General features: G+C 33.5%; 1 protein-coding gene across 2 annotated transcripts in view; it reads left to right on the top strand.

Moving 5' to 3' along the window:
• LOC109605407 (neurobeachin) overlaps positions 1 to 25,639 on the top strand; it is a 285,559-nt gene that overhangs the window by 54,758 nt on the left and 205,162 nt on the right. For both annotated transcript variants that reach the window (XM_049969628.1, XM_049969627.1), the window contains exon 2: positions 11,307 to 11,411. In XM_049969628.1, coding sequence (XP_049825585.1) covers positions 11,307 to 11,411 — 105 coding nt within the window. The remainder of the gene's footprint in view (positions 1 to 11,306; positions 11,412 to 25,639) is intronic.

Raw genomic sequence — 25,639 nt, 5'->3', positions numbered from 1 at the left:
GAAGGAAGGAAAAGAAATGTTCTTTCTGTTATCTTTGTAATCCAATCATTTAATTCTACTTATTTAACTCTAAATATTGTAACTTGTTGTGGTTGCTTCGTGGTTAAGAAGAGACAAATTCCTTAAAGTATAAATTTAAATTTATGTTTATAACTACTACCTACCCTCATATTTTATCAATTCATCTTCAATTAACAAAGCCACTTTCTGGAATTTCTGATTAACATAAAAGAAATGGGATTGGACGAGGAGCCGGAATACATTTCGTAGCGAAACCGAAAAGAGGTCCTTGGTGGCTGTAATAAAGGCGCCACAAAAGGAATAATAAATCCATATACATAAATCAGCGGGTGCCGACATAAACTTCGCACAACGGGAGTCCCGTCCTATCACACACACACGCATGTAAATTCGGAATATTGAATCGAATAAGCGAACCGAATAGTCGAAGTCGCTTCTGTAACGAACACATAATACACATTACCATAAATAAACCAGTGTTACATTGGATAATCAATTGGCCCGTGCGATTTCAAAGGCTTCAAAGTGACGAAGTCTTCGGGGGGGACGATCACCCGCCTCCCTTTTCCATATTCAAGGAAACGGTTCCACCGAAGCAGCCATTGTTGCTAGATTGTCTGTTCGAATCCGCTTAACCATTAATTATGCAAGATTTTACATGAACTATTCAGACTTAATTTAACTTGTGGTTCACGATATTGGAACATTTTGGAAGACATTGTCCCTCTTTCGGGGCCTCCAGACTCCAAATTCCCAATTACTGTTGTGGGTTGCTTATTTGTTTTTACTGCCTGAGAAGTTTTAAGTCTTAACTTTCATTGGAAGTTTAAATTAACTCACATATCTATGATAATGTAAATTCGAAGAGACCTACAATATTTATAAACTTCGTTGAATAATTAGTTGGAGTTCTAAGAGAAAATCAAAGGAAGAAAATGCACCGAATAATAATATTTGCCAATAGAACTTCGATTTCAATTCGATCTCCATTGGCGTTTATATTAAATAAATTCGAAATTGCATTCGGAAACCCAAACAGTACAAAGCAAACACGCCAGCTATGGAGCCATGGTTGTGTGCGGGGCTGTGTTGCCTGAGAATACCTCTTGTGTTTGGCTTTGTAGCATCGATACATACTAATGTGATATCTGTCCCACTTTCGCTTTAGGCGTGTGTATCGAACACCGATTTTCAAAAAATAAATATTGATTTTCCAGCTTCCAACTAATGCAAACGTGAAATTTAATCTGGAGTGTTTGGGGTGGATTTGATAGTTAACAAGAAATACTAGAGTTATGAGTATTGACTGTCGGTTTTATGTTCATCCAACAATGTTTTTATGCACCAAAGTCTACAACGGACGTTTAATAATTTGCTCCCGCATATTCCAATAGTTGCTGAGCAAATAAAGATAATTCAAATCAGCGTTTACGAGGTCGCAACTCATGTTTTGTGCCACAAGAAAAACATTGTAAATCTCTCGTAAACGTTGTGAGCACCAAACAAAACGGGGAGAGAATAGATTTCGACCAACGTATAATTAGATGAGTCTCGGTAATCCAGACCATTTCCCAGTGCAAATTCGCCCTAATCCTCCCGCTTTGGCGCCGGTGGTCTCGTTGTGAAAATTATCTTTTACAACTTTAATATTTTATTGGTTTGCGTATGTGTGTGCACGCGAAGCAAATTAACATCCACCTCTAGTGTGCACTTGTAATTCGTAATGTGGAGCCCGGGCGAGAGACCGGGAATAATAAATTCAGGATACAACTGCGGTCGTGATAAAAAATGGACAGTGGCACACCGGATGCTGGAACTGAGCGCAGCCTGCGAGTTTTCACATAGGTGGTTGAATATATTGTTTGCGATTGCGAGTACATTTCGCAACATTGCACATTGTCATTTACAGAACCCACCGGTGGGTTTGTGCTGTACTCTGGTAATTTATATCTTGGGTAATAAATGTAGGGATTGCTAAAGTTGAGTTTAACATAAAGACAAGAATGCGCAGAAGATGAGTATCCATTTACTTACACCTTAAAATGTACTAACCGTAATCGTAACCAAATTACCTAATGACTAAATACTTCATGACCAAATTAAGACCGAATTATTTAATGATCAAATTACTAAATGACTAAATGACAAAATTTGTAGTTTTAACTATTTAAAACTACAAAGTTGTGGAATTTGAATAATTTATGAATTAGAAGAAACCATATTTTTAGTGATTTTTTACGAATTTAGTGAATAAATTATTATGAAATTACAAAAAAAAAAAAAACGTAAAAATTAATATGAATGTAAAATATTACTAAAATCCAGAAAAATATTACTGAAAATTTAGTAATTAAAAATAATCGATTTTACCTTATAACCAAATTATCTACTGCTGGAATTACCTTATGACCGATTTTATGACTTTATGACCAAAGGCCATGAGACGATAAATATACCGAATCGGCCCCAGAAAGAGATCGGGCTCATAATTTCAGGGAATCTTAATACTAATAAGATACTTCGATAGTGCGAGTTTCAGGTTTTTATCTATAACCGCTTCTGAGTAAATCGAAAATACTGAAAATTCGGAAAAATTAATTTTCTCAGCGCTGTGTGAATCGATTGATCTAGATGCCGGATATGTTTTGGGGGACGATGGAAGCTTTTCGGAAAAAAAATGAGAGCTATATCGGTTCACAAGGACCTTAAACAAAATGCGTTTGTTTTCTTAATTTCAATTTTTAACCATCTTACGATTACGACACAATTACGAAACTATTTTTTTTGAATTCCTCGTCCAATTTCCGATGAATATATGAGCTTTTGGAATTTTTAAAAAAGGTACGCCATATTGAAAAAAAAAATAAAATCCATTTTTTTGTTCAAAAATCTGGTTTTTTAATAATTTTACTCTTGAACTGATATGATACGGAACTTATTTGATTACTAAGCTGTGAACACAACAGAAAAAATTAGATACACTCATATCAAAAAAAAATTTTTTATTTAATCTTCTTAATTACTATTATAAAATTTATTTAAATTTATTATTCACTATAATAATAAAATCAGTATACATTTCTATTGTATCGATATTTAATTAATTTAACGACCATAAGATGGAACTGTAATTTAAAACAGGTAACACTGTTTTTTTTGTAGATAACCTTAAAATTATTGACTGTTGACATTCCAAAGAAGCATTGGGTGTATTTTTATCTATATTTAATAATTATTTTTATTTGTCTATATTATTATTTAAGTGAAAATATGTCAACATCTAAAACTAATAAATCCAAGTGTTTGTTCAAAATTCTTAAAAAAAAAAACACCAGGTACTCCAGAATATATAAAATCTGATGATGCTGAAGAGTTCTCGGCTGCTTTTGAGTGTCCAATTGCAGTCGATGATGTTCTCTGTTTTCTAATTGTCGTGTTAAAAACTATAAAAGAAAACGAAACTTGAATCATTCAATTTAGATGTTGTATGTGATGATGATACAGAAGAATGTTCAAATTAAGAGATGTTGTGTATGTTCCAAATCTAGTAGTTGTTCCTCAAGATGCCCGTATGCAATGCTTTATTAAAAAAAGAGTTCATTCCGAATGGGACTAGTCGTCATTAAATATCGATGTTAAAAATATTAAATAAAAAAAATATTTTGATATGAGTGCATCTAATTTTTTCTGTTGTTTTCACCAGCTCAATAAGCATATCAGTTCCGTATCATATCAGTTCAAGAGTAAAATTGTTAAAAAACCCGATATTTGAGCAAAAAAATGGATTTTATTTTTTTTCAATATGGCGTACCGTTTTTAATAATTCCAAAAGCTCATATATTTATCGGAAATTGGACGAGGAATTCAAAAAAAATAATTTCATAATTGTGTCGTAATCGTAAGACGGTTAAAAATGGAAATTAAGAAAATAAACTCATTTTTTTTAATATCCTTGTGAACCGATATAGCTCTCATTTTTTTTTCCGAAAAGCTTTCATCGTCCCCCAAAACATATTCGGCATCTAGATCAATCGATTCACACAGCGCTGAGAAAATTAATTTTTCTGAATTCTCAGTATTTTCGATTTACTCGGAAGCGGTTATAGATAAAGACCTGAAACTAGCACTATCGAAGAATCTTATTAGTACTAAGATTCCCTGAAATTATGAGCCCGATCTCTTTCTGGGGCCGATTCGGTATGTTTATCGTCTCATGGCCTTTATCTTATTACCAAATTTACCTTATGACCAAGTTTACCTTACAACCGATTTTACTTATGACTTTATAATCAAATTATCTAATGACCGATTTTACCTATGACTAAATGTCGAAAAGTAGTGAACAAATTGGAGTAATTAAGGATTACGATAAGCTACATCTTTAGTGATTTTTTTACGAATTTAATGAATAAATTATCACTGAAATTACAAGAAAACGAAAAATCACTAAAAATGTAAAATGTAGTTAAAATCCCAAAAAAATCATTAAAACTATTAGGTTCAAAAAAGATTTTGATAAAAATATATGATAAACAAACAAACAATATCTTAAATACAATGGTAAATAAGAATGAAACATGAGGAATTGTGAAACTTTTTTTGTATTTTCCTCGTCTCTTTTAGGGCTACTTTTATCGCTAATATTTTTTATATCAATTCAATTAAAAGCTTCCAAGATACGGGCGACGGCTGCCCTATTTGCCCACCCAATAAAATAAAGTTGTCGATGTTACTGCCGTTTTATATCTCACACTTCTTAAAACACTCGCATTAGAGCGTATCAAACGAACACTGGGAGTAATTAGACTGGCCCGCACCATAATCCAGACGGGGAGCATTATGCAAAGAGCCTTCTCGTACGTCCGCTGCAAATTCCCAGTAATCCTATCCATTCTCCCACCCGTTTGCGCGAAGCTTTGACTGAAATTCCCGAAGCTGCACTCACATTCCACGACATCGAGCCGTTGGATGATCCTCTCCGACACGGAAACTTCATCCGTGCACTAAACGCCTCGGAATGGATACCGGTTTGTGTGTGTGTGTGTGTGATGCATTAATTTCGTTGTTTCTAACGCCGTGGAGATTTGTAATTTTAACGGTGTTCAATCCCTGCACCACGTTTAACGCACCACTCGCCAGTCAGACACGTAATTTATCTGCACTTGTGGGCTTCATACGTGAATGGAAAGGTGGCGAATCGATATGTTAACATGGAATTCAATTATCGATGCATATAGCAGGTCATCATGTTCATTGGATTAGATGTATTAAAACGGCACATGAATGGAAACTGACAATGAGTAAAATCAGGCTAAAATTGTTCGGAGCAGTTACTGACGTGGATGTATGATGTAATATATGTTCTCGTGTGAATTTACAATTCTATTAAAGTAATGAAGTAACATTGTAAACTAAAATTGACACTGACCTGTTTAAAATATGTCAATTATTATAGATTTATTTGATTATAGTTTTCACAGCTTTATAAATATCACCTCTGAATTGATAATAGATTTATGTGCATGTACAGTAGTGGCCATAATTATAGCTACTTACTAAAATATATTAATAATATAAAGGTGTATTAATAATAAATGTGTAGCTGTAATTTAGTAACAGCTAGCATTTCTTCATTGTAATGCCTTAGAGTTCAGCACCAAAAACTACAAACACTTTTGCTAGTTCAAGTTGTATATAGAGGTAATTTGGGCCTCAGCATGTTAAAACTTGACATTTGACTTCACACGAGTGCATTCAACTTGAACAAATTCTAGACCACGTTAAATGGAAAATCCAATTAATAATAGTCATTATTGACCGTTTGTTGTAAGGTTTCGTCAAATAAACTCCGGATTAACTAGTTTCAGCTTTGAAAACTTCAGTGGTAACTGCAGGGTGTTGACCACGGGGGAATTTCATGAATACGTCGGGAACAAAGTGGCACGTAATCGAGTTGCCGCGGACGTTGGACGCGGTCTCGGTTTCTTGTGCGCGAATAAAATTATTAGCACAGCGGGCTCGTCGCTTTGCCGGTCCCGGTGTCGTCTTGATGTAACAAAGTTACAAGTATAAAGGACGGCGGGTCCGCCGCCGTGTTACGCCAGATGCGGATCCGCACATAAAGAGGTCTTTGTGTTCACAGGGGGAAATTTAATTAACTTAAAGCGTCGTTAATTTTATTAGTTCGTGTTTCAGATGTGCAAATGTCGCCGGGGTCGGTGCAAATTTATGTGATCCGCGGCGGAGGTGCGTAAATTTCATACCGGATGGTGACAACAAGCCTCGGCTGTCTGTTTTGCGTTGGTGACTGGGAGTTTTTTGAATGAATCGTCTTTTGTTGTACGTTATTTATCTCTTTCTCTTGAGAAGGTATCGGGAGCAATCCTGAAAGTTCTATTTTGCCTCAATATACTTTCACCATCATGGTGTTTATGGTGAATATTTTAAAAAAACCTTCAACTGCAAACTACACCTACAAGTCTTATAGCACTGAATCATTTGAATATTTGTTGGACACTTTCGATGGTTGTCAAATAAATACCAATTAATGTAATATCTTGAAACTTGAGACTTACGCTTCTGAATTTCAGCTTAAACAAAATTTTATTAATCAAAATAAAAACCATTTGAGTCAATATTTTTTTGCTAGCGACAAACAGGTTTATTTATACAGGTCTAATATTTTTGAGACTACTCTGGTATAATAAAGTCCTTCGCCTTTTATTGATTTAAGATGAACTGGAGGCACCAAATATTATTTTTGACCCGGTTTACATCCACTCAAATATGAAAACGTATGCTAATAAAAACATTTAAACAAAAAGATTTATGCAAAATTAATCCATGCAAGTCCCAAACGTACCCGGAGTTGCTCCCGAATGTTTTCCCATTATCATAAATGCCATTGCACAATTTCCCTAACAACCCCGAGGCATTATGTTCCGGCGTATCCCTAAAAATAAAACGGAGTACTTGTATGTTTTTAATGGAGATCACTTTATTAAAACATTCTTGAGTCCCGAGCACATAATGAAATTAATTTTATTTTGAAAGAGCCTCACATGCTCGTCACACAAAAGTTCGGCCTACGACCGGTTTTATATTGCTGTTGACTTTCCATCTGCCTCTCGAGGCGTTTTGTATTTTCCGGGGTAAAATAATGAAAGGTTTTAAGAGTTTGGAAACATTGTTTCATTTCTGGGTCAAATCGATACCACCCTCGCACTCGGCTTCCCCAATAGAATAAATACTGGTTAGTGATAGGTCTTAAGAAGATGTACATATTTCGTTGACACGTCCTGCTCCAGACGCAGCTTCACTTGCAGCCACCGCAGAACAAAGCGGGAATGTCTGTGAACATATTATATAATAACAACCGACTATGCGGGTCTTGTTATTGTTCAATTCTCCGGTATTTTCGTTCATACCGGACCGATGATAATTACAGACATTCCTAGCAAAATAATTTCGACCGTAGCTCTCACATGAACTGCTAGCAAATCGAATATTGCGTGGGAGCAAAGCCACCTGCATCGTTCCGGCGGTTTTCTTTAAACTTCCCGGAACACGCGGAAACTATGTCTCCTAGTGCGCTAATTGAAAATTTCATAAAGAGCCAGTGTTAACTGAGTTTCGGGTCGAAAGTTTAATGGGGAAACTGACGGAAACTCGGCGGAAAGTTATGGGCGTGCTGCTCTCCCCCTTCTGCCGTTTGTTCGTCGAACAAACAAAATTAAAATTACTGGAATTATTAAGTGCGGAACGTGATAAATTAACTTTAAATCAAACATTCTGTATTCGAGAGTACGAAACTAATTTTGGCCCTTCGAACTCAGGCACCCGACAAGTTCGCCGGTACCACCGTTGTTTTCCACTAATTATAGTAGATGACTTAACTTTTTAAAAGGGACCGTTTGTCACTTTTAATTACTTTTCGAACAATTATCCAATTATTTTCCTCTCAGCCGCGAAATTTAATTCGACTGGCGATAAATTAAATAAGCGGGATTTAACAGGACAGAACACCGGTGAAGCTGACTTTCAAGTATTTGTCTTTCCAACATTGTAAGTCAATCACTATTTAACTGCTATTGAAGTGATCTATAGGATATTTTATGTTGGCATTGATAATTTTAATTTCATTATTCCTTTACAATTTGTTGCTTCAATTAAAATTATTTCTACTGAATCTTTTATATTACTAATTAACATGTTAAATACTAAGCCAATTACCATAAAAACTTCTAAATATGAATATGTGGAACTTGCTAATATTAATGTGTTTCATTTAACTTCAAAACATTCAAAAAGTTGACAGAAAATATTCATAGTTTTTTGTTAATTAAATTAAATTAAAAAAATGAAATTTAAGACATAAATCTGTGAAACTGACTTTCAAGTATTTGTTTTCAACACTGCAGGACAATCAGTCTCTTTAACTACCATGAAAGTAATTTCTTAGACGTTTTATACTGATTTTTATAATTTTAATTTTATTATTCTTTTAAAATTTGAATTTTCAATCAAAATTCTTTTATTTAAATCTGAATTTCTAGTATTAATATTAAGTACTATTAATTAGTCTTATTTTTCCATTTTTTTCGTTCTCTATTTTATACTAATTAGTGACAATAGATTTTAATTACTGACGATAAATTATACAAATGAAATATAAGAATACAGAACTAAAATCTGTAAATGTGACATTTAAGGATTGATTGGTAGATCAAATTATAATTATTCAAATTATTTATTGAATATTTTATACTGAAATTAAAAAATATCTATGTTGAATCTGCAGTTAAATATTATTAATTATTATATTATGTTTGATTTAACTTCAAGTCAATCAAAATCTGTAAATGTGGCATTTAAGGATTGATCTTTTCAATACTGTGAGTCAATCAATTCCTTTTTATAGATAATCAAATTATTTATTGAATATTTTATACAGGAGTTGATAATTTACTTCTATGATAATTTTATAATTGAAATAAATTAAAAATTATTTCTGTTGAATCTTCTGTTACATTATTAATATTAAATATTATGATACGTTTGATTTAACTTTAAGTCAAACAAAAAAATGTTTATTATTGATAGAAACTATTTATTATTGATATAAGTCATTCATTATACTGATTATTTTTATATTAATTACTAACTATAAAATAAATTAGTGAAATTTAAGAGGACAGAATAAACTATTTGTTATTTATTGTAGTTATTATTTTTATGTTGATTTCTGTCGATAAATTAAGTATTATAATAATAATAATAATAACAATATTGAAAATGACAGCATATGATTTTGTGAAAGGGACTTTCAACATTTTATTTCAGTTACTGATTAACTGGTATTAAAGTAATTTTATGTTTATTATGATTAATAATTATGTCTTATAATGTTTTTTTTTATTATTTTTCTACAAACTAGTCCTTCAAACATTATTGATATTTCAAATTAATAAGCCTGATTAATTTATAAGTCAATCAAAAATCTAATGTTGTCAGGAATGATGCATTACGGTAATAATTTTATGTTAATTATTTTTTATTATCCAGATTACACATCTTATCAGTCTGTGAAAACAGACGTTATCTAGATCAATAAAAATATTATTAAGACTAAGCCACACTCATTTAGAGCTCTTTCAAGTCGAGAAAAGTCTCGCAGGTCTTGCGAAGTGCATAATTGACACACTTATGACCTTGAACTATTCCATTGTCAACCTGAAAATTTAAAATTAATTAAAAAATTTAAACCTCCAATATCTCGGGAAACATCCTCAACGTTTTGAGTGTATGGTCTCAAGGCTTAACCAACTCGAGGGCAAGTTTGGGGAGATCATCAGTTAAAAGGGTCCCTGCTCCACGAAAATAAAAGTGCCAGGTCAAGGACTGTTACGTGATCTTGGAACATCGTAATTTACCAAACTTTTTTTTCCACTGGGGCGGCTCGCAGACGAGTGCACTCCAATAAATTTTAGAATTTAATTAGGACAAATATTTATTAAGGGAGAGTGGAGCGACTAATTTGATTTTGACGGGGTCTTAGCAAAGAAAACAATGTTTTTCTGTTTTATTATCTTGCTCTCCCTTTGGGAGTATTTATCTTGTGATAATACTATTGATGGAAATTCATAAAAAATATTTCTAGTAAACTAAAGAAAATGTAAAATTCTACGCTTGGTATTTGTTTAACAGATAACACACGCTTATCATCTTATCTGCCGCAACTCAAATAATTTCCAACAACCTGTTTTAGTGTTTTAGTGTATTGGGATGATTGTCGTGGCAATATATCAAAACGCACACATGGCATAAATTGGTTTTCATCGTTGTTTGTGTTTGTTTGTGCTGTGTGTTGTGTTTTTGGAAAGTCGATCAAAATGGCAATGGACGCCATAAATATCGTAAGTCTTAACAAAACAAGGTTTTTTCCATAACGAGATGCATTTTTAATTCGTACACTTCATTTCCCATCGTTGAACCATTTGTGTAAATACCTTGTGGTACATTACAATAATTAAATCCTCTGACGTCGTTATTCAGAGAGCTGATTTCAATTACACATTTCCGTAATTTTCCCACCGCCCTCGGGCGTCGCCCCAACTACGCTTTCATCATCGCCATAATTACCGTAACTGAAAATAAATACCGTGCCGCATCACTTGACAGAGAAAATGATTTTAAGCCGGATGTGTAAATCATCCCACCCGTCAGCCGGATGACAGTCGGACGGGGCCCCGCAAACGTGGAAAGCGGGAGAAAAATGAAAACGAATGAATGTAAGAACAGGGGGGTCGGCGGCGGTGGTGTTCCTGCACCCTCACGACGTGCCGTTGTATTTAGCATGTAAACCGAAGCCAACAAAGCATCCGGCGAAACTACACGAGCCGACTCTCTCTGCCCCGGTAATATCTTTGTTTCCATTAGAACGACGAGCATAATCCGGATTTTCATCTGACTGATGACTGCCATAAGACGCCGTGAGCCGTTATTTTCCTGTTTTGTTGTTCGCAGTTATTGTGCCCGGTTCGTCATAATCTCGCCCCATTATTGTTACTTATTCATTAATTTCCAGTCGACGGCGGAGATTATTGTACGCATAATTTTTCCATTACAATGACGCTTGACTTTTTTTTACGTCTCTTCCGACGTTCCGACAATTTTTACGGCACAATGACGGGTTTTTGTCGGCCCCGTCGGTGGCGGCTATTATTTTTAAAAGTGACAGAAGACGCCTGGATGATTTTTGCAATTAACCTTCTCTTCTGTTTCAGCTCGTAGGCGGGGAATTCGACATGGAGCTCAATTTTGTTATTCAGGATGCTCAAAATATTCGACACATGCTAGAACTCCTAGATCACTGCCCACCAAATCTACAGGTAAGTCTCGACAATGTATAAGCGACTGTTCAACGTAAACTGAACCATAAATCTTCCCCAATGCAATCAAAAAAGCTACACAATCAAATTCAAACGTAAAGAAAAAATCAGTATAAATCTATTCAAGTCAAATTGGCCAGGAATTCAGTCATAAACGCGTCACCACCAAAATAATAAAGTACAATGTTGAAAATCTCATCTCCGGCTTCTCATTCAGGTATTTATGAATTTTCATTTCCGTCATTTCCCAGCGATGATGGAGGCGAGTTTTTATTTTCCCGATATCAAAGGCGAATTAATAAACGGAGTCCGGGACATAATAATTCCCAAAGAAAAACTGTGGCAAAAAGAGAGTGGGTGGGTTGAGGGTGCAGATTACAAAACCTTCAAGCGATTACTTATTGTAACGTCGTAACGTCGAACGATTTAATTTCCTCGTGGGGCCCAGGTAACAAGCGGGGCATTCTGAATGCATCGCAATTCGGTTAATTAGAAAAGTGTGACGGATTCAATTTTCCACGTCTGCGGAAAATGCGGATTGTATTTGTAATAAATTCTGTTTTTGATGGCCGCGTCATTCAGGCAGGTCTAATTGAAATTGGAAATGTTGTTCGTGTTGATAATGACGTTTGTATAATTCAACGTAGGAATTCATTGACGTTTATTTTTTACTATTTTATAATAAAGACCTTTTCATCAATTTGTGAATGAGAAAAATTACTTTATTTGTATCGGTAACTCCTTATCTTAATTGATAATTAATTTATCTAATTGATCGATTGTAATTGGTAAAAAGTAATGCCTTTTTAAACTATTATTGGAAGTTTCTCCAAAAAGCATCATTGTCAGTATTTTTAATTTTCTCAAGTAAATAGTGTAAATCTTCAAAGAAAATGACAAAAAGTTCTGCCTCTCTTCTGGTAACTAGTAATATAAACCCTGAATTTCAACTATTACTGAATTGTACTCCAAACATCATCATTGTCAGTAGTTTTAATTTTCTAGAGAATATAGTACACGTAAGTGAAACTTCACGCTTACTGAAGAAAACTCCTCCTGCCTCTTCATCCAAATTCTATCTGTGTGCCTATTATTGATTATTGAACGTTATTCCAATCACCATTCTCGCCAGTATTTTTAGTTTTCTCAAAAATAGTGCATTTAATTAGAGTTTAAAATTTATTAGGGAAACAATCCTCTTGCCTCTCTTGATAAATCCCCAAATTTTTGTCTTGTAATTGGCTTATTGCTTCAATATGGTCAGCGCACTCCAGGAATGCGCCGACCGAATGCCAATACGAACGCCGCCCCACAGAATAGTTTTGCGACTTTTTCGCCCGTAATTATTCCGACCAAATCAAAGGGCTGACCCAGTGACTCTGACAAAGGCCGTTTAGCTGACGAAAATGAGATTTTATCGCCGGAGCGGCGCAATTAAAGGGAAAACTTTACAAAAGCCCGGGGGGATTCGGTGTCCTGAAAGGGTGGCGTTGGCGACGTCGTCGAAACCCGTGGTCCGGGGTTAGGTGCAGTTGTAATTGAAGCCAGGCGTGATTTAAGGGGCAATTTGCGTCTCGGAATCCCTCTTTCGTCGTCGCCGTTTGGCTGCGGTTGTCGAGAATGCAGGTGTGTGTGTGGTGGAAGGGCCAATTTCCCGTTTGGTGGGTGGACTACGCACCAGCTACCGATTAATTGTTTGACCAACAGTCAATGGCCCTCTTGTCGCTGTGAATTGGAAATGCAGTTCAGCACTGCCACCCTTCGAGAGTCTTGGGGGACATCAGTGGTGTTTATACGAACAGTTATTAAATGAACTGAAGATGAGATAAAATTTTATCAAGCACAAGTGATAAGTATATAATAAAATAAATCAGCGCACTCCCACACGTAGCCGCCTCTCGAAAACTTTTCAATGAATTCGCCTTTGATTGCGCTATCTATCTCCTCTCACTTGGCCATCGATCTTCCAACGAAGAACCACCAAATTAGACGTCTATTCAGTGCGATATGGCCCCAATCTGGAAAGCCCGACCCGCCCGTGTGTGTTTGCAATTAATCACGGGCTTATTGTGGTCGCGGACCCGCTTAAACTCTCTCTTAATATACCGGAGGCATCTATCTGCGTTTTGCCTGCGGTTATCGATAAACTCGCGGGCTTAGTGTATGCAAAACGCAAAAGTGATTTATATACCTACCTGTTTTCTGTTTAGTCCAAAGTGGATAGCAAGTTTAAGCTACAGTGATTATTTACTGTATTAATAAGATTATTGTGAGTTACCAACGTTGCTAAAGACATAATTTCTGTTTAACATACGTTACTTGTTGTATTTCGTCTTTGTGTTCGCCTTTCCATATAAACAAATAACTAAATTAATTGTATCAACTGAATTTATTGAGGCAAGAATATTTTCTTTCAAACTAATTTTTAGATGCTGTATTTTTCTTTTCGTTTTCTTCTTTAGACTTTTTACTCAATTCATCTTTAACGTTTTCAACATTTCCTTGTGTTTGAGGTTTCTGTTTTAAAGATGCTTCATTGTTAGTTAATTCTTCAAGTTCAGACACTGATATTTCGCTTTGATCATTTGACTGTTTAACCTCAACAAAATCATAAATAGACTCACTTGCATCATTTTTCTGAACGTCCGGCTTTTTCTCCATACTGCAATTTACATGACATTGACTATCAAATGTCACATTTATTTTACATGAATAAAACAAATTCTTTTTCATTATTATTTTATTGAGCTGGTTTCTGAATGTTTACAATTGCACAGACAATAATTACAGCGGCATCTAGAGTCTCAAACGTCTCAACTTCAATTGGAGAATAAGGAAATAGTAAATGAAATTCTTTTAGTCTATTCGTTGAGGCTTCTATATGCTTCCTCAAAGTCTGCAGGTCATGATTAGTGTTCTCCACTCCTTCTGTCATATCCTGGTCTTTTCCAGATAAATAAGCTGAGTTTCTTAAAATAGTCATATCAGTTTCTCCATTTCGAAACCCACTCGAAACGAAATTAATAAAACCATTCGGAGCCCAAGAAATTAAATATTTGTATGTAGGGCAGCATTCTTCATCTGAACAAGATTCATCAAGCTTGGTAGGTGGTGTTATCTCCAAATAATCTAACACTGATGCTACTTTGTTATAATGTAGCTTAAATAGAGTAGGCAAACGTTCCTTCAACATATCTGGCCAGAATATTAATTGTCTTAGACAATCTGCAATTAATCCAATGGAATCCGTATAAATCTTCTTGACGTCTTCTCGACTTAAACCAAAATCCTTGGCTATCCTTTCGAATGTATCGTTCAAGCGAATCTTCTTTAAGGTTATTAAAATATCCCGTTCACTAACACCGCACTTGGAAGTAAATGTCATCAGTAATTCTAATACATCTCGCGGTATTCCTGTGTAGAAGGATGGATTGCCTTTTATCATCAAGAGTTGCACATTTGTATTAAGCTCTGGTGAATCACCCATATCGACACTTGTTATAAACAACCTCTGTTTATCCGTATCCACACTTGAAGTTTTGGAATTACGTACAGTTAAGTCAATGGGTGACTGAATGGAACTGCTGGTTTCATCCATATTCATACTTGAGGAGAACGAGGAATTTAGTTTATTTCCATGATAAAATTGAGAGTAGTGATGAAAAGAGCTGATAGTGTCTACACGAGGAAAAATTACTGTTGGTTTCATCCACTGGGAAGAACTGTTGGTTTCATCCGTATATGCACTCGAAGAAGATGAATTGAGTTCATATTCAAAATATGACTGCGAAGGACTCCTGGTTTCATCCGTATACGCACTTGAAGAAGATGAGTTGAGTTCATATTCGAAATATGACTGCGAAGGACTCCTGGTTTCATCCGTATACGCACTTGAAGAAGATGAGTTGAGTTCATATTCGAAATATGATTGGGAAGGACTCCTCGTTTCATCCGTATATGCGCTTGAAGAAGATGAGTTGAGTTCATATTCGAAATATGACTGCGAAGGACTCCTGGTTTCATCCGTATACGCACTTGAAGAAGATGAGTTGAGTTCATATTCGAAATATGATTGGGAAGGACTCCTCGTTTCATCCGTATATGCGCTTGAAGAAGATGAATTGAGTTCATATTCGAAATATGACTGTGAAGGACTCCTGGTTTCATCCGTATACGCACTTGAAGAAGATGAGTTGAGTTCATATTTGAAATATGATTGGGAAGGACTCCTGGTTTCATCCGTATATGCACTGGAAGAGGATGAATTTAGTTCATATTCAAAATATGACTGGGAAGGACTCCTGGTTTCATCGGTATATACACTTGAGGAAGATGATGAATTCAGTTCATATTCAAAATATGACTGGGAGCTACTGGCTTCATCCACATTCATACCTGAAGAAGATTGTAGACGCAGAGCAGAATTGCTTGATGTATCCATATGTACATTTGACGACATTTTTTGAGTAATAGTAGTTCAACGTAATACAAGTTGCTGAGTATATCGATTGATCGAAATTATAGAAATCTTCATAAATATAACACTACAGGTACTGTACATATATTTTACATGACGCTGTATCAATTTTAAATTAAGGTATTAACCTTAGGAACCTTTTGTAAATTAATAAGGATTATCGATACCTATTAAATAAAATTAGTCTGATTAACACATTTAATTTTTTAAGATTAAATTAGTCTCGATTTCTCTTACCATCATTATCCAGCTTCACTTTAAGTTCGCCGCATTCAGAGGCAAAGTTGTTGCACATGGCAGTTAAAACAGATTGGTGGCCTTGTGAGAAACAAATGAGACTGTCTCAATCCGAGGGAATACGGGTGGCGGTTCCATCGGCGCATAAAACAGACAAAATGGGAACGTGATTACAGTAGCGACGGAAGATTACTTTTAAATTGCGTTGTGCGATTTCGTACCACGGAACTGCACGGGAAACTTATTTAAAACGTTCCGAAAAACTATTGCATTCGTTTTACACCTTTACGTCTCGCGGTTTCGCAAACATCGCAATTCGGCGCCAATTTGTTCCAGAACGAGTTTCGGAACGGTTCTCTAATGTCCATAATGAATCGAAGTTTGTGTTTTTGTGCTCGAGTAAACTGGAAACGTTGAATTTCATTTGTGTGGGATCTTTTATATTGTTTCTTTATGGGCTTCGCACTGATATATTTTGGTAACGTGCCCATTTAAAGGCTCATGACAGCTCCTGCCTTAAACATAAAGCACCCAGTTTATTGTGGAGTGTAAAATAAAACAATTTTCCGATTTTACAGACTTTATTCTCCAGGAAATGTTAGTAAATAGCTAAGATTTATTTCTCGACATGCATCAAAATGTAGATGAATCAACCGCAGTGAATAGATCCATGCGCTCAAGTTTACCAACAACTTTATTACACATCCATGATGTATTTCGGCGCATTTATCTTCGTTGCTTTTGTTTCCGCGAGTTGCATCATTGCACTTCGAAATGAACAGGAAAACCTCTTTGCGAGATTTCGGGATTTGCTCCAGTATGGATGTTCCCCGGTCGTTTGGTAACATGAAAGCTCTTTCGCTCGAATCCGGATGATAAGTAGACGTTTGTGCGTAATTCGCCTCCCGTTTTGCATAACGGCGATAAACATGGTTGCATATTCAGGAAATAGTGTCGGAGGAATATCATTTATAGACGTCGAGTGGCTTTGCCGAAATGCCTACTTGTGATTTCCAATTCTAATGATCCGTCGCTTCGCCCGGAATATTCGGCGATATTGTGTAATGTATGTACGTGTTCTCGACTCGACTTACGTTTTTGTTGCCTTCGAGGAATCGAAATTATTTGACACTGTCAAATTGACAGTAACAGATAAACCATAATTATGTGAATTTATAATATATGTTCGCTTAGAAGTTTCGGGAGAAATGTGACAGAACGAATGTCTGATTATAGGCAGAAAAATGACTTTCCGGCAGATTGATGAAAAGGATTTTATTTTAGGATACGCCGCTTCTGGGCCACCGTGATTGATTATTTTATTTATGAGAAAGATTATTGGTACAGATCACGATACTTCTCTGAAGTTTCGTTGCCATTAAATTGGTAAATCAATCAAGTTTTTTTGCAACATTTTCTTGGAGAAATCATATCGAATTTGCAAGTCTTAAAGAAAAGAAAAAAATTGTAAAAATTTGTGCCTTGTTTTAGTCTCTCGTAAATATATAACAGAAAAAAATGAAATAATTTGTTCTTGATTTAATTAAATATTTTAATGGTTTGACTTAGTGAAAGTTAAAGTAAATACAAATAGAGTAAAAACAGTTATTAATTTAAAAAATGCTTTAAAAACTGATTCATTAGTATACTCCTCAATAATACATAAACAGAAAAAATTGGAATAATTTGTGCCTTAAATGGTTAAATATTTATATATATTTTAGTCTATGAAAGTTAATAATAGGACATATACATAATCCACACAATAAAAAAACATTTCTTTAAAAAAGACTTCAGAAACTGACTCAATTGAATTCCTCTCGCAAATATATAAAGAAAAAAAAAAGGAATAATTTGTTCTTTATTTAATTAAATATTTTTATGGTTCGAGCCAGTGATAATTAGTTGAATACGAACACAAATAAATAGTAAAAACAGAAAAAAATGGAATAATTTGTGCCTTAAATGCTTAAATATTTATATATTTTGAGTCGATGAAAGTTAATAATAGGACATATACATAATCCATACAATAAAAATAACATTTCTTTAAAAAAGACTTCAGAAAGTGACTCAATTGAATTCCTCTCGCAAATATATAAAGAAAAAATGGAATAATTTGTTCTTTATTTAATTAAATATTTTAATGGTTTGACTCAGTGAAAGTTAAAGTAAAGACAAATAAAGTAAAAACAATTATTAATTTAAAAAATACTTTAAAAACTGATTCATTAGTATACTCCTCAATAATACATAAACAGAAAAAATTGGAATAATTTGTGCCTTAAATGGTTAAATACTTATATATTTTGAGTCGATGAATGTTGATAATAAGACATATACATAATCCACACAATAAAAATAACATTTCTTTAAAAAAGACTTCAGAAACTGACTCAATTGAATTCCTCTCGCAAATATATAAAGGAAAAAAAGAAATAATTTGTTCTTTATTTAATTAAATATTTTTATGGTTCGAGTCAGTGATAATTAGTTGGATACGAACACAAATAAATAGTAAAAACAATTTATTTATTTAAAAAATGCTTCAAAAAGTGATTCAGTAGTATACTTATTAGTAATATATAAACAGAAAAAAATGGAATAATTTGTTCTTTATTTAATTAAATATTTTAATGGTTTGATTTAGTGAAAGTTAAAGTAAAGACAAATAGAATAAAAACAATTATTAATTTAAAAAATGCTTTAAAAACTGATTCATTAGTATACTCCTCAATAATATATAAACAGAAAAAATTGGAATAATTTGTGCCTTAAATGGTTAAATATTTATATATTTTGAGTCTATGAATGTTGATAATAGGACTTATACATAATCCACACAATAAAAATAACATTTCTTTAAAAAAGACTTCAGAAACTGACTCAATTGAATTCCTCTCGCAAATATATAAAGAAAAAAAAGTAATAATTTGTTCTTTATTTAATTAAATATTTTTATGGTTCGAGTCAGTATTAATTAGTTGAATACGAACACAAATAAATAGTAAAAACAATTAATTTATTTAAAAAATGCTTCAAAAACTGATTCAGTAGTATACTCCTCAGTAATATATAAACAAAAAAAAAAAATGGAATAATTTATTCTTTATTTAATAAAATATTTTATGGTTCGAGTCAGTGAAAGTTGGATACAAACACATAAATAATAAAAACAATTTATTTATTTTAAATAAGCTTCAAAAACATATTCAGTAGCATAACCATCAACAACGAAATAAAGAAAAAAGAGGAATAAATTGTAGCTTATTTTGTTAAATATTTATATAACATAGTTTGAGTTGGCGGAAGTTGAAAATGGGATATATATACGCTCCACATAATATATTTCTTTAACAAAATCATTCAAAAACTGTCTCAATACAATTCTCTCAGATATATTACATTACACTGGTTTTCCTTTAGTTGAACAACAGTTAGTGGTTAACATCTCACAATTTCCTAAGCCGCAATATCAGTTCGCGAACTTCCCACCCCGTCGGGCGGTAAAAACAGTTTTGGAGGTGGCGGATCGTGCGAGTGCGAACGCGTGTTTTTACACTCAACCCAATTAATACTTCCGGCCAAGTTTGACGTATAGCCGGCTTCCGGAAACTAAAAGCCCAAACTAAAAGCAATAGTTCGGACTGCGGGCATTTCAAAAATACTAATTAAGTCCGGGGCAAGGGGTGGCGGTCGGTTTGGCGCGGTCGAATTCCGGCGGGCCAACTTTTATCTGGAGATTGTATCGCCGCAGAGCATGACGGGGTGAACGGGGAATCGGGGTGCCGTCGGGAATTCGATATCTGGATCTGTGTGGCGCTTCTCCGCCGAAAACTTTTGGCGGTTCACTTAACTTATATTCCGGACTTGTTACACGGACCGTGGAGAGTGACCGCCGCCGAATTTCTCCCCCTTTCAGTTATTGACTCTTCCTCCTCTTCGGTCCTTTTGACGGGCTCCGTCGGAATTTTTGAAATTGAACAAAACGGGATTACGTAGACTCATTCGTTCACTATTTAATTTCCTGAGTGGGGGTCTCGAGACGATAAATAAATAAATACCCGCAACTCTCGTAAACCGCACTGCCAAAAGTACGCCTTTAAATTATCGACTTGGCGTTGGTGCTCTGGCGCCGCGCCGTTGTAAAACCGTCCCCGACACGTGTAGTTCCGACGGCGATATATGTATTATTTATCGGAAAACACCGACTGTGCTTAACTTACTGCAGACGCCACGCCATTTGTAATTCATAAAGGGAAAGCTGACACGTTGGAAAATTCATTGGACATTTGCGGAGGATCTGCGGGGTACACTTGATTTGGTCCATTTGTCTTGTACATTCTAAGAATCAGAGGGGAGGCAGATGTTGCCGTGGGTACCAAGGATTAATTATTGTAATTCAAGAATTTTATTAGGGCTGTGAATTAAAACACCCTTGAAATCGACACAATTAATTTTAAATGTCTTAAAACTCAGCTAGGCGTTTATATCTGGATTTTTTTTAAATCCAACTTAATTTCTATTGAAGTAATTAATGATCTATAATTGCAAATTGTATATTTCTTTGTATTTATAGGTCGACGACGATACTTTTTTTATACCAACATAATCAGAGGGACCTTCAAACGGCTTCTGGAATTGGAATTCTTATATTATTTTTTAAAAATAAATCAAGAATTCACTTTTAAGGAAAATCTATTAATATTTATTGAAAAAGATAATATAATTCTATAAGTGTTTGATGCAGGTTGAAGTTTTCTTACTTATCTTGTCCATGTCCCATAGATTTTCAATCGGATTTAAATCTGAACTATTTGTTTAGTTTTTTTCTGTTTAACGGACAAAAACAAATATTTTGGCAAAAATTTTCGGATACCATATGGCTAAAGTGTCAAAGTTAATAATTTAATAAACATCCGTTTAAAATTTTATGTTAAAAAAAGATATTCAAAGTTTATCAAATATTCCATAATTTTGCGGTACAGTGTATAATAGTAATTTCAATTTTAGTTACGTTAAAAATACGAAAGTTAATAAGAAAATAATAACCAATTAATTTCACAAAAAGAAAATCATGCATATTTTCATAGATAAAAGCTTTTGAAAACTTTTAAACGGGAGTAATTTGGAATACAGAAGTCAGTTTTATTGGATATTTTGTTATGATAGTATTTCTATCGATGCTCGTAATTCTTTTAACTTAACAGATGCAAACAAACTTTAACGTTCAATTTAAATTATTAGAAGATTTTGATATTATGTGAAACGGTTGGATTTTATTTTCACTTATTCTGTGAACATAAAACTTTTAGTCAGAAAAGTGTAATATTCTTTTTATGATGCAACATAAAAACAGTCGGCGAAATTAGTTTTTATTTATATCTTAGAAGAGATACGGAATTAAATTGTCTTTTTCCATTTCGCTTCCTGCTCTGAACATCAAATTTTGTATTAACAAAACAAAAACGAACATAAAACATTGTTGAGTCGAGATGCAGTTAATTATAACAGATTCGTTTACTTTATACGTTAATTACTAACATCACGAGTGCTCAAGATCGTCTCGGTGTTTATGACACCCAGGGAGAATTATTCTAGATAAATTTGTTACAACTAGTTACATTAATAATTCAAAAAGAATAAAAAATTATCATCAAGGTGCATCTTTAAATTAAATAATAGTTCATACTTTGTACTGAAATTCACAGATCCACAAAACTAAGCTAAACATGCTACATCAGTAAAAATAACAGCAGATACGAAACCAGACCGGATCAGCTACAACTAAAGCCGCCAGACTCCGGGCCGCATAAGACGCGGATTACAAAGGTCGCTCGTACATTCCCGCCAATCTTAATGCGTATCTCTTTTTGTCCCCCGCATCCGATCTGATTAAACGGCACGAGTTAATCTGGCGCGGGAGTGCGTGCAACCAGAATCGTCGGGACGCGTCCCGCAAATTCACCGAACGCCCGGAGTTTTCGGATTTCGGGCGGGAGGCCGGACGTGGGGGCGGCAACGCATGGCGAACCCGTCGTGATAAATTGTGCGGCTGTCGCAGACTGGAGGGCACACTCTCGAATAAAATCTGTGTTAAGATGTCGATGTTGCGGTGGATTTGGATGGGGACAATAATTTATTCATTCGGTGGTGCTGGCTTGAAATTGTGAACTGGAAAGTTATCAAAATACAAGAACTTGATATTATGTTTGAACAGTTAACAATTTTATAGGAAACATGGTAATTGACAGAAGAATAATTGAAAAAAGCCACAAAGCTTTCAGTGGAAAATTTATAGCTTTTACAAGTTTATTGTTCATTCATTGTCAAAAATGTCACTATGGATACAAATGGAAATTATTTTTTAGATAAATTTAATGAAACAACTTTGCCAATTTATCATTTTTCATAACAAACATATCCAAAATATTTAGTTATGTCATAATTTTAAAATTATATATACTGAAAATTGTAGAAAAACCTTTTAAAAAGAAATAAAAATTTAATTTAGTACTTAATGTGTTTAATGCATTAATTAATAAAAACTAAATAAAATTACAAATAAATATTTCAATTATCAATTTTAGTGAACTTTATTTATTTATTTTTCTTATTATTATTATTTGTTTATCTTATTATTTTATTTAATTCTTTTTTTTTCACAACAGTCAAATTGTTAATTTTTTTTTTTATAATATTAAATTTTAAATGACTGTAAAAAACTATTATTTTGTTAAGTAGTTATTTTATATCTCATTTTCTTAGATTGAAAAACAATAATGTTGAAATTTATTATTCGTTATTCATTTTTTGTGCATAATTCTTCTATATAGAACTGCTGGAAAAGATGATATTTTATACAGTAATTAAAAAAATATGAAGGTATAAGGTTATTGTTGTGGCCGCGAATCCGCCATTATTTAAAATAATTAGGTAATGTAATGTATGAGAATATTAATGTATTAGAATAATACTTAATTAATTTGTGTCATATAAGTTAGGATTCAAAATATAATTGGATACATATGGGAGAAAGAAAATAGTGTGATTATTTTAAATGAAATATAAATTTCCTAATTAAAATTAAGGTAGGAGTGCTATTTCTTTGGCCACCACTGTAAATCTCTGTACATAAAAGTTTAAGAGGATAATAATTTAAACTGATAAACAGTACCAATTCATCTGCTATTACTCTGGCTGGACCATAAAAGACACAAAAGCAAATTACATTTGCTGGAAATCTGTCGCCGTGCATAAACCCATCACCTAAACGGCCATGTAAATCTTTTAAATTGAATAAATAAAGAAAACGTAGCAGACAACGATAAATCCGCATCTAATTCCCGAGTGAATTAAGGTCCAACATGTGTGAAATTTATGGGGGACCGTGAGCATGGAAAAAACGACGGGACAGCGCAGCAACGGGCGACGCCCCGACAAGAAGCTGGCTCGAAACATCTGTTATATGCGAATGGGAACGGCGAGAAGCCGCCATAAGTCCGTGAACGCCACCGAAAAGAAAATGAAACTTTTATCTCTCGGACTCTTCACGCCCGGATTTTGGTACGGTTGAGATACGTCGTTCCCGAGGCCGCCACATAAGTTTCACCTGGTTTTTAGTCCCTGGTTAATCGTTGTTTTTAAATTACTATTCGTCACAGTCCGTACGTACTAGTTTGCAGCTGGGAATTTGTAACACATTTAAACAGTTTTGAATAAAGTTTGTTGCTTTGTATGGGTTGTAATTAACTGGTGAAATATCCTGGTGTTTCAATTTAGGAGCTCGTAAAAACAAACAATCAGCAAAATATTAATTTTCGAGCAGCAGCTTTTATATTTTATCTGGGAAGAGGATTATATTGAATTCGTAAGCTAATTGATATTCTAATATATTAATACTAACTGTGATTAAAAGCCATTGTAGCAAATTGGAGCTAATGGGTTGTTATTTAATTAATAAACAAGTAATGCGTTTGAATTAAGCGCCTTTCAATAGAAACTAATTAGTTGAATAAACAATATATTGTGAACCTATTATACTGTACAATACAAAGTAATATTACAATAATCTGTGTGAAGCTTAAATATATAAAATTGAGTTTATTTATCAGGTAATTATAGTACATTACATTGTTATGTACAATAGTGGACATTGTTTAATATTTTAGACATAACAATTTTATTTAATATGAACCAATAAAATAATATTGATTTAATATTGTTTTTTTATACAGTAATTTAAAATACTAACTATATTCTTACACTCCAAAATGTTACAAATATTTTTATGATCTGTTCAAGACATAAATATAGCTTCTTTAATTTGAAACGGATTATTAAATCTATGTTACTTAATTTAACATTAGCACTTTTTGTTTTATGTTGTACTTTTCTCTTTTCAGGAGAACAATGTTTATTTTTATTGAATTTATTTAATAAAATAATATAAATCCTACTAAGAACTAATTTTAACTATTAAGAATATTGTGAATACGTACACCATACATTTAAATGTTTTTAATGATGTTTATAAGTTGTGAAACTAAAAAAGCCAAAGAAAGTATAGAATATTAAAATATATTTTTTATACTGACTGGACAAAATTTGAATTAAATCTTTTTATGAAAAATCTTGCTAAATATTTGATTTTAAATTTTGTTAAATTTTAATCCAGTTCATTACTTTCATTTATTTTTGTTATGAAACTTGTTACTAATTTAATTATGTAATATTAGTTTTCCAAACCAAAAAGTCAGCCTATACAATTCTGTCAAAACAATAAGAACTAATTAAATTTTAAGTGAAATGTTCGTGTTTCCATTATTAATCAACTAGCAAATCGTTTGGTGTAAATTACAATAATTCCAAACTAAATAAATTAGTTATTTAATTAATACTGCCTGGCTCCTCTCTGGTTTCCATCTAGTTGCAAATGCCCCGATTACGAATAAATCAGATAATGGAATACAATTACAAAGCGTAACACTTCAAAATAGATATTTCATTATTACAATATCAAATTAGATTAGCTTAATCTAGTCCATTACTTACTACCAAAATTTATGTTTATGTGTTAATGTAATGATCAAAGATTACACACATAAATGGACTTGTTCCTTGTTTAGTACTATTAAAAGGATTTCTGTGTTTAAAATAAAATAAAATAAAATAAAAATCATAGTTTAACGTAAACGAAGTACATAGATTCATTCGTAAAACATTTGACATGATATCCTCGTCTAGAACGAAATACGATCCACTTTTACAACGAACAATAAAAGGCAGATTACAATATTTGTTTTTCTTTCTTGGGGCGAACACTAAATTAAATTGTACCTCTCCGTTCTGACGACAGTTTATAAATATCAAGTTTTATTTTAACTCTGACAAAAAATAAGAAGACGAAGAAGCACCCTTATCTCGAGATTCTCGACGTTTAATTAAAACTATTTATTTACATTTTCTTGGCGCTCATAATGAATACTTCGGATCGTTTTCGCATTTGTGGCAG

This window comes from Aethina tumida, chromosome 7 (assembly GCF_024364675.1).
Source record: "Aethina tumida isolate Nest 87 chromosome 7, icAetTumi1.1, whole genome shotgun sequence".
Lineage (NCBI taxonomy): Eukaryota > Metazoa > Arthropoda > Insecta > Coleoptera > Nitidulidae > Aethina > Aethina tumida.
This window is presented reverse-complemented; position numbering and strand designations above follow the sequence as displayed.